This window comes from Pan troglodytes, chromosome 6 (genome assembly GCF_028858775.2).
Source record: "Pan troglodytes isolate AG18354 chromosome 6, NHGRI_mPanTro3-v2.0_pri, whole genome shotgun sequence".
Classification (NCBI taxonomy): Eukaryota; Metazoa; Chordata; class Mammalia; order Primates; family Hominidae; genus Pan; species Pan troglodytes.
In genome coordinates this window covers 135,685,781-135,701,808 of record NC_072404.2, presented here as the reverse complement: position 1 = coordinate 135,701,808, position 16,028 = coordinate 135,685,781, and the positions used below count along the sequence as shown (strand labels likewise).

At 37.1% G+C, this 16,028-nt stretch overlaps 1 protein-coding gene across 1 annotated transcript in view; it reads right to left on the bottom strand.

Moving 5' to 3' along the window:
* Window positions 1–15,052, bottom strand: part of KCND2 (potassium voltage-gated channel subfamily D member 2) — a 476,478-nt gene extending 461,426 nt beyond the window's left edge. Inside the window, exon 1 of the mRNA XM_001141749.4 lies at window positions 12,480–15,052. Within this exon, the coding sequence (XP_001141749.1) occupies window positions 12,480–13,594 (1,115 nt within the window). The 5' untranslated portion in view covers window positions 13,595–15,052. The remainder of the gene's footprint in view (window positions 1–12,479) is intronic.
* Between the last annotated feature and the right edge of the window lie 976 nt (window positions 15,053–16,028).

Here is a 16,028-nt window from a genome sequence, read left to right as displayed (position 1 = left end):
TTACGACCAATTGGTCGATTATCTTCTGCCTCTACTAAGAAAAGCTCAGCCTACCTATCCTTGACAATGTTAGAAAATCAGTAGCTTTAAAAGCTCACAATCCTAAATTCCCAAAAGGAAGCAACTGTATTTTCTTTAGTCCAGTTGGTCTCCTAAACACTGACTAATGATTGTTATCTCTGAAACCTTATACCTTAGCACGTGATAAGATATGGCTTTTGCAATAAAGCATTGGTTTTTTACCTGTATTCAAGACTTCTGATTTTCTATCTATAATATCTAATAAATAAAATTGAAAACAAGCACTTTAGCTAGTAGATCATAGTTTTAAATGTTTTGTTGTTGTTGGGACATAGTTTCACTCTGTCACCCAGGTTGGAGTGTGGGGTGCAATCTCGGCTCACTGCAACCTCTGCCTCCCAGGTTCAAGTGATTCTCCTACTTCAGCCTCCCAAGTATCTGGGATTACAGGTGCACTCCACCATGCTTGTGTATTTTTAGTAGAGACAGTATTTCACTATGCTGGTCAGGCTGGTCTTGAACTCCTGATCTCAAGTGATCCACCCACCTCTTAAATTGCTGGGATTTTAGGTGTGAGCCACCACATCCAGCCTTAAATGGTTTGCTTTAACTGTCACTCAAACTTCCAGCTGAAGTCAAAATAGGATGAAAATGATAGAAATAGGCTGAGAGGGCATTCTTCAGTGGTTCTTATATTTGATGTGAGAATTGAAAATGCTGACATCATGGTTCCCACCTGCAAAGACTATTTAAATTGCTTTAGGTGAACTCCCAGAATATTCATTTTTAATAAGTATTCCAGGTAATCCTAATCCTGATGATCCTCAGTCTATATTAAGAAACATCACTCTAGATTTACTAAACTCTATATATGAATCTCACAATCATCTGGGAGTTATGTATTTTGATAATTATGTATATTTCTTACGAAAACACCTTTATGTGTATACATATTATCACTTTGCTTTATAAAAATTTGTATATGGTATAGCCCAATCAAAAATATTTCTAAATATTTTGTGAAACTACTGGTGCAGCCACACTTCATTATGTTGTTAAATAACCTGCTTATACTGATTTTGCCCCAAATTTCTATTAGATAGTATTCTCTAAAAAACTCTTCATGAAATAAGATACTTTCTTTTCTTAAATACCTATGAAACATATAATACTATACTTCCTGCTTTTCTTTGTCCACCAGGAATTTCAAAGCTGATTTTATGCTCAGCAATGTTTTATTCAACATAATTTTTATTCTCCATCACTTTCTGTCACCTTTAATACTTGATGCTTGCCTAATCATTTCTGTTTATTCGACAATAAACTGTTGCAACTCCTCCTTGAAAATGCACAGAATAAAAAAGTAATGAAAGAATGACTAAATATATAATTTCAAAACAAGTCTGATAGAGTCATAAGATTTTTATAATTTGGTAACCCAAAATCACTAAATGCTGGATTTCTAACCTAAAAATATGTTTTGTATGGTGACTCAAAATTCCAATTTCTAAATAGGAAATTCCTTTTGATTTATGGTGTGTCATCAATCAACAACTCTTCAGTAATTATTTCCTGCCTAATTGTCTACTGATGTGATAACACTAGAGACTTACTCTAATGCAAGGCAAATATGTACTATATTTAACACTGTTATATAGTCAATAGTAATAACAATATAATAGCAATCCCTCATATAGCACCTATTTGTAATGTTATTTTGCAAAGTGAAATTTAAAATGGCTTTTCCTATCTCCCACATCCCCAAAACTTCTTAAAAATATTATCATCAATAGGTTATGTTTCCCAGCAAAATAAGATTGGGCATATAGCTATATATCCACATATGCATCTGTATATAATATTGATTTACACATCTGTACATTTTTATATTGGTGTATATGTGTGTGCTTCCCAAAATGCAGATTTGAGTACACATTACACATTCACACATATTTTAGTAATATTAAAACAGTATGTACAGATCCAAAAATTGTGAATTAAATAGTGTGGAAAATAATAAAGGAAACAGAAGTAAAAGGAATGTGAGTGGTCTATAAAGTGATTTCTTAATTTATTCATAGTTTTTGCTTAATATAGTGTATTTCAGAATATATTGCCAACATTTGCTACTTGACTGAAAAAAAATCCTCCCTTTAGCTTTTTTTAAGATAAAGAAATCTTACCTTTCATTTAGATAACTATGAATGTATTTGGACTCTTTCCATAAAAATAATAAAGTTCTTTGCTAAATTGATAGGCACTTTACTTATCACTACTCTAGGACCATGCCAACCCTGAATAAAGTAAATAAAGTGTCCTATTTCCACAAAGAAGAGTCGAGAGCCATTTTCTAAACTACATTCTTTTTCTTTGTAATAGGATATTTATTGTGTTATCTTCTGAGATTTTGCATCAAATTAATACAATTTTAAATGCAAAAGCAGAAATTCCATATTAAAAAAGTAATAGCAGACAACAGATCAACATGTATACTTCTAAGTTAATTATGTTTTTCAAAACAACTGCCCTTTATTGCAAACATTAAAAAAATGCAAGGCAATCTATAAAAGATTGGAAAAATATTCATTTGAATTTCCATAATTAAGAATTTACTGAAATGGAAGTAATTTCTTTTTGACAACTATTCTTATGTCCTATTTCACAGTGATGTATCCTCTTGTGAATGTCTATGAGATGTTTTGAAATTAGTGCATTTTTTCTAACTATAGTAATGTTCTAATAAAATAGACAATATGAACAAAAAGACTGTTAATACTTTCTTGATTGTATATTCAGATACAATAAAGTATCTGAAAACCAATTGACTATCAACATCATTTCTCATACCTAATTTCACAAGAATAAGTAAACTAGTCTTGTGAGATATTTTCAGGTTTGATGTTTTCCATATTATTGGCTATGATATGTTCAGCCTTGAATTTAAACACATAACTGAAGACAATAAGATATTCTGCATTGTGAAAATATAAATACAGTGTTATTACCAGAGTAAATATTTTCAGGTTGAAAAAATAAAAGGAACCCAACGACAAATCATTGAGTTGGATAAAATGCAAGTTACAACTGCTACGCTTTATTTCTCAGCTCAAAAAGGTCACAGTAAAAGTAATACCAGTGGAACAATATTCTTAATTTCCTGTTATGTATTACATGAATTTATTTATCTTTGTTACTAGTTCAGTCTCTCGTTAGATTAAAAATTCAAATAAAATACAAAGTCATCATCAGAGTTTTAATTATAACACGCGGAAACTTTTAGACCTGCACATACACTGCTTGGTGATGCTGCTCTGTTATGTTTTTAATATTTTGTTTAATGGTGGAAATAGGCATAAAGTAGAGAAAGAAATATAATGGGGGAACCCTCCAGTGTATTGTGCTGTAAAGAACACTGGACTTCAAATGATCTTCCAGAAATCTAGCTTAGATTCTTCCACTAACTAGACCCTATAATTTTATATAAATTTCACGACTACACTCTAACTTAGTTTCTTCAAGTATAAACTGAGACATTTCTACAAAATGATTTCTAACGAGCCTAGCAAGTCAAAATTCCATGACTCTAATACTTCTAGACTAAAGCAAAAAATCAAACATTAGGAATAGCCTGTAGGGCACATTCCTTTCTGATTCAATATTGTTTCTAATGTGCATTATTAGGTTGATCTAATTTAAGAAGAATACAAAAACACCTCATTTGATACAATCTAGACATATTTTCATAAGTTTGAATGTGCTATCTAAAACAATATGGAGAAGAATTTCATTTTTCCAAAGTGCACTAAGATGGTATAGGGTTAGACAGCCTTAATTTCTACAGCATGACGAAAGGAAACCAGCGAATGGTTGGAGTGCGCGCGTGTGTGTGTGTGCATGTGCGTGTGTGTGTGTGTGTGTGTGTGTTAGCCCCCATGAATCCTTGCTTCCTTATCAGGAAATAGGCCTCTGGAAAGAACTGGGTAAGATGCAGAGTTATCTAGAGGGCAAATGTCTTCATGGAAACAGCATGCTAAAGTGAGAGGCCACACTGAATTCCTCTAGATTCAAAAACTATTTTCACAATTTGTTCATCTGGAAAGCATACCCTTTTTTTGCATTTTTATGTTGTTAATCCAATTTTTCTTTCTCCAAACCCATGTATTTCCAATTATCCATTCATGGTTATAGTTTATTCTTCAGCATGGTGATTCTTATCAAAGCATTGCTTCTGCAAGTTTTCATCACACATCTGCTATAAACATGGTCTCAATTTAATTTGTGTTGAAAAATACATATCCTATGGTAATCTTCACAGATTTTAAGGTATGTAAGCCATTTTGTCTTTCAGGCTTATATAACTAACAAAACACCTGGAAAAAATATATATGTACCTACTGCAAAGTGACAAAAAAGGAATGAAAATCCTTTAACTAGAATTCGAAATGTGTGTAATATTCTTGAACACTAATATTAGAATTGACAACTATTAAGTATGCAAATCTATATTCAAAAGAAATAATTATCTGCATCAGTTCCCAAATAATTCCATATCCACTGAGCACTAGCCTTGTCTTTTCAGCTAAAATATGGAATTCAGTTTTCATTTGAACTAATTTTATTTGTGTTATTAGTAACAATTTACTTATGTATTAGAAAATACTCATTTTTTAGATAATCTCCTGAATAATTGGATATAAATTTTAAGCTAAGGTAAATATAAAAAACTAATGAAGGATGAAAATTTATTCATGGTAAATAATTTTAATTTGACCATTTAAATATGTTTTAAATGTTTTAGAGCATGTGCTCCTTTTAACACAGAAATCATATCTTATCCCTACCATGCTCACAACTCTCTAATGGCTCCCCCTTTCATCTTAAATGAAATCAGAAGTCTTTACTGTGGTCTATCATATCCTACATAGTCTAGTCCTAACTACTTTTCAGATTCCATTTGCTACTAAGCCCCTTACTCTCTTTGCTTCTATTACAGGGACATTAGATAGAATTGATGAAACTTCATCCCACCTTGAAGTCTTTGTACTCCTTTTCTCTCTTCCTCTAATTCTCTTCATCCAGATAGTCAGAAAGTCATTTCATCACTTTAATCAGCCATTGGCTTAAATGCCAACCCCTTGGAAAAGCCTTGTTTGTCCCCTATGCAAAATAGCAAGCTTGTTACCCAGATGTATTTTGTTCATAGCACTCATCTCTACGTGGCATTATATCATATATTTACATTTTTATTTCTGACTCTTCCACTATTTTAGTTTTAAATAGTTCTTAAGGTGAGAAAGTTGACCTTTTGGTTACTGCTGTGGTCAATGACAGGTAGCAAGTGATCAACAAAGGTCTATTATGTTGAATTAAACTCTGTGAGCCACAGTCTGATTCCCTGAGAGTGTATGTTACTGTTATTATTTTGGGTTTCCAAGAGCGCTATTACTGATATTGTTAAAAGTGAAGAAAATGAAGAAGATGGAAGAATTAGGTCCACATAAAAGCAAAAAAGACAAGACCTTTTACTTTTAGAACAAAATCTTCCCATTCTATTTGACATTATCTCAACTGTCATCCTACTCTTTCAATGTTATTTTTTCTCATTATTAACCTCTAGTAACTCATTCCCTACTCCCCCCACACTTTTAATGATTTAGATCATTACATAATAGACTTGTCAAAATTCCCAAGGCAAAATGGATTGCGTTATGCTAGAATATATACCTACATTTATCTTTACATTTTGTAATCTGCCTTTTAATTTCTTAGAATGTTAACTTCTTCCTGATGGTGATTACATTGAGCTTTTCCTGACAGAAATTGCATCTATCTCCTATGTCATTTACAGACAATATTTCCCTATTTTAAAAAATTCTATTTTATGCATAAATGAGAAAACCTGGATGAAAAAGAAGAGTTCCAGCTTGTGTTACTGGTAAGACAGAACACCTTTCTAGTGATGAAGCATCATCAAAGTATCTGTTGACCCATGGGCTTTTTAAGCTACTCTTATTTACATAAGGAACTGGGCTTTCAAGGGAAGGTAGTATATTTCTATGTTGATTCACTTATAACATGAAGCATCTCCATATGCTTCCCAAAGGCATCCGCAATTTACCTGGACTTCACCAGAAATCAAACTGTTCAAGAAAATGGCAATTGGCAGCCATTAATTCTAGCCTTTGCAGAGTAGTTAGTTATGGATGAAAAAGTTGAGGTCTCACAGCCCTTCCCAGTCAAAAAGAGAAAAATTAAAAGGGTACATTTAGTAGATGAGAGGACAAAATGTTCAAATAACAAATGTAAATACTTTTAACATTGAACAAAGCAAAATAATTTGGCTTAAGAGTAGCAGATTATTGCTAATGTTGAGATGGCACAGCTCCATGGCTAAGGAGCTCTCCATGGCGTACAAGTGCCATCTCACACCATGATCAGCAACACATTAACATAGATATTTTCCTACATGTGAGCACCGAACTAGGTAATAACTCCCCAGAAGGTATACACTCAAACCTCAAAAGCCTTTCAATTTAGTTAGAAAGTCAAGAGGTAAAACCATAAATTATATATAAAAATGGCACTTACTAATATCAAGCACAATTCCAACTATAAATGACGTAGGCTTGCTTAGGGGGCTGAAAAGCCTTCATGGAGAAGGTCAATGTAAAGGCTGCCTCTCAAAGGAGAAAACTAAAGGGCAAAACATTCAAAGAGCAGTGCAAATATGCACAAAAATGGTGTTTCACCCTGGGTTTTTTTTTTTTCAATATCAGACGCTATCCCACATCATCAAATCTAGCTGCAGAAGCTAGTGGGAGAGCAATGCTTATACATACATATGTACATAAATACATACATACATGCATACGTGTGTGTGTATCCCTGCTTAGAAAACAATATAAGACATATGGAGAGTAGAAGGGAGGAAAGGGAATGAATTCATTATCACAACTTTAAAGGAAAAAATATACTTCCTTTTCAGTGAATGTTTATTTCACCATTTGTGTTCTTTCAATGAAAGAGAAGTTAAATTGCATATTTTTAATGACTCATAGGCCAACTCTTTCAGGAAATTAGGGCAAAATAACCGAATTCTTTTCCATCAGGCGAGGTAAAAGATTCACCATTGAGTAGTTTGCTGCCAAATGGCCTGAAAGTTCACTGGATGAGAATACAAGGTTGTATTATATCAGATGGGCACCATTATGATAAACCCCAGTGCTGTTTGAATAAATGCAGAGCCAGCAGTGATATTGAGGAATGTGGAATGAGTCACATCAATAGAACTAAGAGAGAAATACACTACATTAATAGAATAAATAGCAAATGTATTCCTTCTCTTATCCCTGTATAATCAGCAGCAGTCCCGATAATTATTATAACACATTTCTAGATAATGTTTTAGGGTCTTCAGAAGAAAATGAGTATAAAAGTGAAATTTCAAAAAATATTGCTGCTATCCAATTATGTAACTATGGACAAGCCACACAATTCTTAAATGAACAAAATTATTAATTTTAAATAAATGATGGGTCACTTTTCTTCCACTAGGAATGTAGAGATCAGGTAATAAGAAATTTGAACTTCGTGACTCATTTTCAAAGATGAGTATAATTGAGAGGAATGTTCAGAAGTAAATGATGTAAATATAAAAATAAAATAAGACAGTTTATCAGTAGTCTAAAGGAAAATTAAAAATAAAAAAGAATAGCGTAACAGACCCACTGAAAATTTAAAAATAGCGTTTTCTCTAGGGTATTATGTTGAAATAACACATATTAACCCTTTTCTGAAATACCTCTGTCTGGCAACCAAGTAAATGCTAAAGTACTACAGGCTGGATTAACATACATATTTTTCAATTCCACATCAAATATTGTCTCTGATTCAAGTGATGGCTAAAACAAAATGAAGACACATAAGATTTGGTTACTTGTAAGGCTAAAAGAGGAATACATACCACATTTCTCTACATTTCTTTAAAAGTTCATTTTCAACTTCCATCAACTAACATTTTCTATAAAGAACTTTACACAAATATGTCATAGTATGTCAAAATAAAAATAGATGTTACTCATATTATGGCACTTCACCAGAAAGATAAATTTTGGTACTTCCTACCTTTTAAAGAGTTTTATATTAATGCACTAGCAATATTTATGTATAGATGTTGGCACAAGGGAAGATAATTTCACCCATTTCAGTAACAGCTGGGTAAACTTTAAGTCTCTACATAAATGATTCTGCAAGATATACTCCCATCATTACCCAAAGCTACATAATCAGAATACTGACAGGTATCAGGAGAACAGTATTTAAAAGTTTATCCTTCTCTTTAATAATACATAATTATAACATAACGTTATCGTATATCATAGATATGATCATATATACGCATATGATAAATTATTTCAAAGTATGCCATTCTAAAAAAGGAATTTCCCTGATACATTGCTATGAAAATTTAAGTGAAAACTTTTCTGCTTTTTTGTTGTTCCTTAAAATAGTAATTCACCAAACGCACAAAAATTGAAATATGGCAATTACGCTAAGTTTTCTGGCAGCAAAGATGTAACGCCACCGTATTTGTTTTAGACAAATATATAATACAAATTAAATTTTTACTTTCCCAAATTTGTTCTGAAATCAGAATATAATTTATATCGTTAAAATAATAAAATTTCTCTCTAAATATAAACTTTATAGAAATGCCATGTAGCAACTTTCCCATATTGAAAACTTTTATGAAAACAATTTTGTTTTAAAATTAAAGTGAGATGAACCACAAAAATAACACTCCTGAAATTCTTAAGTTTTATATTATGAGTAATATGATCCCTTCTTTTAAAGAAATTGTCTAAATGGTAATAAGACCAAGAATGCAAATATTTATATTACTTAACATAATAATAACCCTTCAATTATTTAATGTGCCACCTGGTACCACTTCTAATTTCCAGATCATGTGTATGAGGTGCAATAGTAAACTGAAGCTTGACACTGTCTAGTACATTTTTACAAAATAGTTTTTGATTATTGGTGAACACTTGGAAATTTCCTAAGTTTAGCAAGATTTGAGTACTACAATCTAAATGAAAAATAACAACTGGATGTTATTTTCCAAAGGACTTTAGGACAAAAGAGGAGTTCCAGGTTCTTTTTCTACTAAGGCAGTTAATGGCAGTAACTAGAGTTTACATTATGGAAAGGGGAGCCGGGTGGATAAAAGGGTGATTCAGGGACCTGTGAAATGCGCTCAGAAAGAAGGGATGAAATGGAGGAACAGAGCTACCTGATTACTCAATCTAAACACTTAAAAAAAAATTCTGACATTATTTTTTCATTTTTTTTAAACTGTGCTTTCTGTGTTTCCTACTTTAGTAGGAAATTAAGTAGCCTGAAAACTATTTTTAAAGCATTCATTTTTCTGATAGATTAAGTAATGACTTATACAGTAAGCATAGTCAAGTTATAGTCTACTGATATATTTGATATTTCAAGGAGCAAATAAAATGGTGATACAAATACACCTTGGTTCTAAGATAGACACACTCAGTTCTTTAGATCATAAAACCAACTGAATATTGTCTAAAATAGTCTAGAAGCTGCAAATGATTCTGCCAGTCCTGAATGACAAAGCTCTTGGTTATTTATTCTCATGTAGATAACGTTCATACGAGCTGGAACTTTCAATAACCACTGTTTACAATCACATTTTCACTTCTATTATCACTAATTGAAGAACATTTAGCTGCATTAAAATTAATAGCCCCATAAAAAGAGCTCAGATAACTCTTGATAATCATTCAGACATAGTTGGATATTGGCTTCAACTATTATTTCCCAGAAAGTTTGCACCTTACACTTCATCCTCTAAGTATAGAACTACAGCCTAAACAATAAAGTTAGGCAATGGCTTTTATTGAATATTTTGTATTACTAAATAACTGAGTCACAAAGATGGCACCAAAAAGGCAGCGCTTATAAGAATCTGTTTCTTCAGGGTACAATACATAATATATTTTGATGAGAAATTAAAGACATTTTTCTATGAAATTCTGTTATATTATAAAGCATATGATTTGTCAAGTGTCCATATATGTTCTCATTTTGATTACATCGACATTTCCACATCTTAAAAGTATGACTGCTCTATTCCATCAGGATCATTAATTAGCTTAATTTCCTGAAAATTAAAATGTTCAAATTCAGTGAAGCTAAGTCTTTAAAGTAACTTCCACTTAGCTTCCAAGTTCTGAGAAAGTGTGTGTATTCAATGCTTCTAATCCACTTACTTACCTATGAAACATGTGAACTAAATCCACTGCATAGATTTTACTCAGGCAATATAATTCAATTTCTTAAATATTTTCAAAAATGGGTGCTTTTAAGTATTTTATTTACACAATAAAAAAGTGTCCCTAATGTTTAATGTTGTCTCATATTTTCCTTGAAACAAAAATAAGCTTCAAAATAAAATAAAAATTGGAAAGTCATTTCCAGAAACAAGTTTTAAAATAATGCTAACTTCTCAAGTCTAGTATAGAACTATTAGCTACATGAAATTAGAATTCTCATCAACATTCTTTTTATACCTATATTCAATCATATAGACACTATATAGCATTAAAATGATTCACTGATACCTCAAGAAACACAGCCATATATACCAAATTTTTAAAGTGTATTTCGTTTTAATAGTTCTCCCTTCCTATTAAAACAGAATCTTTTTTATTCAGGTCTACTTCTAATTTGACGTCATGATGGTGATTTGCACTACCCATTTGTCCTTAATAAGGATCTCCTGCTACAAAATGACAAGACAACAAAAACAAACCTCTTTGATAAAGAATCAGCACCTACACTGCGAAGGCATTCTGCATCATCCTTATCCTTATAAACTGTCACAAATTTGCCAACAAGATAAAAAGGAAATATAAGAAGTAGAACGTGGATTTTCACTAATTCATTTTTTTAAATGTACCAGTAGGTCTTTAAAAAAATATGAGACTAAATAAAAATCATAAATCATTGTATTTTTCTTTACCACAATTTCTTGTTTAACCTAGCCTAAAATTCTTCATATATAAAATATTCCATTGGCTGGCCACATGACATGAGAAATTCTGTACAACACAATATGTCTAATAAAATTAAGTTGACTTTAACCACAATGTCATTTAAAGAAGCCAATTAAATTATCCAGAAACACAAAGCTTAAAGAGTAGCCTTGGGAATAACTTTTTTCTTATAGCCATTACCAAATCCTCACTGAACTGATTACCTATGCAAGAACAGTAGCATAAAGCTGAAGAAAAGGCACTCACATCACTCCCCAGCTTATCTAAGAACTCATAAAAGTAAAAGGATCTAACCATTTTATTTTATTAGATTCTCTAATATGTAAAATGCTGCTACTTTTCTGCAGTTTAACATTATTAATCATTTGCCTCCTTTCCTTTTCTCTACTACCTAAAAAAACTTAATTCTAGCCCTAAAAGTCTATTAAAAACAACAGCATGAATTCAGAAATTTGTCCCTTTGGTTGCAGAACTTCATTATACCCCCAAAAAAGAATTCACAAAAAAATTCTAAAGGAAATTAGGACCCCAAATTTTATAATACAGCCAGCCTTGGTGACCATCAATCTTACCAGATACTGCTCTATCTTCTATGTGTATTTAATGGGTGTGGACCCATTGCCTGATGGGATCTGTAGATTCTAAAAAAAAAATGTGTGGATGACAGTCTTTTGCTTCTTTTTTTGAAACTATGAACCTAGAGTTTGAAATATGCTGCAAATTTAATTCCACTGCATATTGTAGAGTTGATCAGTTTCAGCTCTGATATTCTAAAACACTGACTAACCTATCAACCATAATTAAAGTGCATACATATGAATATGTGCATATATATTATAAAATACTTTGATAATTACATCTACAATCTATGTATTACGATGTAAAATAGGAATTATGGTTCTTAGAGGAAAAATGTACACCATAAGTATCTATTCATATGAAAATAATAGTTCAAGTATACCTGGAAACTTTTCATTTAAATGCATTGAACCACTTTATAGACATTTCAATATACATTGTATATATTTGTGTCTTTATTAGGGCATAGATTTTGTTTTTCATTGTCATATTTTTATATATTAATATAAATATTGCTACTACTTTCATATATTCAGGAATTCTAAAATTTCTTTGTATCTTTATCACTTTCAGGCATCAATAATCAACATTTGCCAGCAATGCCTTAATACTTCAACGTGTGTATTATACCCATTTCACAGATCAAAAGAGTTTTGCCAAACCATTTAGATAATGCTTTCCTAAACTCAGGAAAGAAAACAAATGATTTCCCCGGAGTTACCATGTAACCTTGGTGGGTCCACAATCGCCTCACCCATACCCAACCTCCATCCCATTTCCCATTATGGCACCTACCCTAGTGTTGTCATGGTGACGATGGTATACCAGAAGGCTGCAGGGATGCTGGTGAACTTGCTAGCCGAAGACCCCTTCTCTGCGTAGAACATAACTGTAGCGAAGATGATGATAGCCATGGTGAGCGAGAAAAGCAAGAAGCCCAATTCTGAGGCACAACTCTTCAGTGTGTACCCCAGGATGCGCAGGCCTTGAGAGTGGCGGGAAAACTTAAAGATCCTGAAGACCCGGAAGACTCGGAGTGTGACAAAGGCTCCGCTGACGTCCTCATTGTCTGTCATCACCAGCCCAATGTAATAAGGCAGGATGGCCACCACGTCGATGATACTCATGACACTACGCACAAAACGGTAACGACTAGGCGCTGCAGCCAGGCGAAGCAAATACTCAACTGTGAAGATCATGACGCAGGCCGTGTCCAAGCAGAAGAAGGCCACAGCATACCGCTCTCCACAGGGCAGTTCTTTAATGTGACCTGGGCTTGATCCGCACGGCACTGTTTCCACCACATTCGCGATGACAGAGACGGCAATGAAAAACCCCGTGACATAGTAGAACACCAGGGCCATCGTGCTGGTGTGGGGGTTCTCGAAGGCCCTCCAGACCCTCTGCCTTGCAGTCATGGTGGGCAAGGCGCTCTCTCCAGCGGTGTCGGTATCCGCGTCGTCCTGCAGGCGCTCGGCGTTCTCTCGCCTGCGATCCTTGTACTCCTCATAACAGCAGTCGCCGATGATTTCCGGGATGAGGCCAAAGAAGGCCAGTTCTTCATCGTAAGCAGAGATGCACTCGTGGCGAGGATAGTGGAGCTTCCCAGTGCGGTAGAAATTCAGGATGTGGCGGAAGATGTCTGGGTCACGGTCAAAGAAATACTGCTGAGTTTCTGGGTGGTAGAAAAAGTCCCTCTCAGAACTGCCCAGTAGAGTGTCTGGGTAACGTTCCAGGGTGTCCTGCCACGTCTGGAAGCGGGTGCCACTCACATTCAGCACAATGAGAGCATCTTGGGTCCTTTTCCTCTCCTGCCTCGGGGGAGCCGGCATAGGCCCCGAGGCCACAGGCATCCACCCGATAGCCGCTGCTCTTGCAAAAGGCAGCCACGCTGCCACCCCCGCCGCCATGATTACTTGAAGCGGAAGGAAGAAGGGTAACGAGGCGTCTACAATGGGTCACCGAAGCAGCCAAAAGTCACCCACTTCCTCCAGTCAAGCAAAGTACTAGTGAGAAACGTGGTCCAGAGGTGTAACTCTTATTCCAAGATAGGGCTCCTGGTAAAGTCACAGTTCTCAGAAGGGCAAGTTTCCCTCCAAGACAGGTATTTGGAATAATGGCAACAAAATACAACGTCCTAACAATCACCCTCAACAGAACCCAGCCAAATCTCTTCCTGCAGGTGGGCTAGGCCACCCTCTGGCACAAATAAGCACACAGGTGCAGCCGTTTCTTCAAACAGGTGTTTTTGATTTCTCCCCGGCACAGTCTGGATAATATGGGGTCAGTACGTGGAGTGTAGGATAGAGAAGACGAATGAGAGTCACCCAATAGAATTCTTTCGACGAATTAGGGAACCCTTACACCTACCCTTCTCACTCTTTCAAACCTTCCTTTCCAAGTAGCCCTTCCCGCCAAAGGAGTCTCAAAAAGGCGACCTGTTGTTGTAGCTCAGGAGATGCGGTCACAGCCGCTGCCCCACGTCTCTCTTTGGGGGTCCAGCTGCTGCTGCCTCTACTCCTCGGGCTGTATTTGCAGAGATGGAGGTGATGTGCAGTGGTTACGGTGGGGGGCGTTAATAGAAATCCTCCTCCCCCACGTCTACAAACACCCTCTGTGTCTGCCAAAAGCGTTCGCCCAATCGCCCCTTCACTCTCTTTTCAAGTTCAGCTCAGGTGCAGTGTGACAGTTACAGAGCTCAGGAGCTGGCAGCCGCCGCCGCCGTAGCGGCAGCAGCATCTGCTTCCGCGCAGAACGCGCCGCGCCCGCGGTACATACCTGGCCAAGTGCGCGCCGGGGCTTAGTTGCATAGAGACTTTCTCCTCGCCGTGCACCCGGAAAGGGAAGAGGAGAGAAAGCAGCTCGCGAGCAGCCGAATCCGATGCGCCGAGAGAGCATAAATAAAGCTCAAGCGAGCTCTTCTTCCCCTTCCCCCATCCCTCCGTGCCTCCCTCCTCCTTTTCACCTTCCAAAAGCCAGGCGCAGGCGAGCAGAGCAGCAGCAACAAGTTCAAAAGGTGCGGGGGAGGCGAGAACGGAGGGGACTCGCTCCTGCCAACTTACTGCGGGGCCACTGTCGCGGGAGCCTGGCCAGCGCGGTGCGGGGCTGCGGGGCGGCGGGGCTGCGGGGCGGCCGGGCGGGCGGCGTTGGCGCGGTGGGGCCGGGGCCGGGGCCGGCACGGGCTCTCGTCCGAGCGCGGAGGCAGAAGGCGCTCGGCAGCGCGGGGGCGCGGGAGGGCTGCTAGCTGCTTCCCCGCCAGTGGGTGGTCCTGCATCTCCCCGGGCTCCCCGCGCTGCTCTGCTAGTGCGATCAATAAATAAGGAGAAAATAAATAAATAACCGCGCGCACGCCCCGCCACGCAGGTTAGGAAAGGCGTCTCCTGCCTTTCCCTCGGCTTGACCTTTCTCCGCCCCCGCCCCCTCGGGCTCCTCTCGCTCCACCCCAGCCACCCACCAACCCCGGCGCAAAATGTCACCGAGGGAGAGCATCCAGGTGGATCTGCTGGGGAGGAAAGCGAGCCTCGGATGAACAAAGGGAAGCTTCACGCGCTGGGCTGCGGTGGTTTGGTGGAGGAGAGGAGAAAGGGGACCCGTGCCTTGCTGCTGCCTCCCGAGTCCCGGTTCAAGGCGAGCGTGGGAAAATAGGGGGAAAGAGAGCGAGAGAAGCTGGGAAGGAGGGTGAGCGGAGCGGAATGCGCAGGAATTGGTTGTCTTCTGGGGGCGACTGGAAGGCAAGACCCGCAAAGCCCCGACGCGGAATTTTTAAGTGCATTTCCTCTTTCTCTTTTTATTTATTTTCAAAACCAGATTGTTAACGTTGCAGGGATTGATATGCCATCTGTCCAACTTGCCAAAAAATCAGAGACTCTCCTCGATCGAGGTCTTGACACAACTCCTTTTCCCGTCCTTTACGAATAACAGGGATGTGGAGCCCTTTTCTAAATGTCATCGTCAAGGGGCGTGCGTCTCTGAAAGTTTGCGTCCCCTTCATCCTCTCTGCGCATCACTGCGCATATTTAAAATAGTTAAAAGAGTTAAAGGTGTTCGTATGAGGGGTTACTGAGGTAGAGAGACACAGGAAAATTGTCGCGACCAACCTTTTTGTTTTTCGCGTACCCCGCCCCCGAGTCATTAGGAATCATCCTTAAAACCAAACGTAACACATACAAGCCACTAGATGGCGTGGATGGCGAGAAGTTAAATCTGCACCTAAGGTTTGGATGCTTTAGGAAGGTGAAGGATCAAAATTAACTGGTCCAACAGAGAGTCAGATCACATAAACATCCCCAAACCCCTTCGCTGCCACCCACCTTTTTTGTGTTTATGTGACATATACTACTTAGG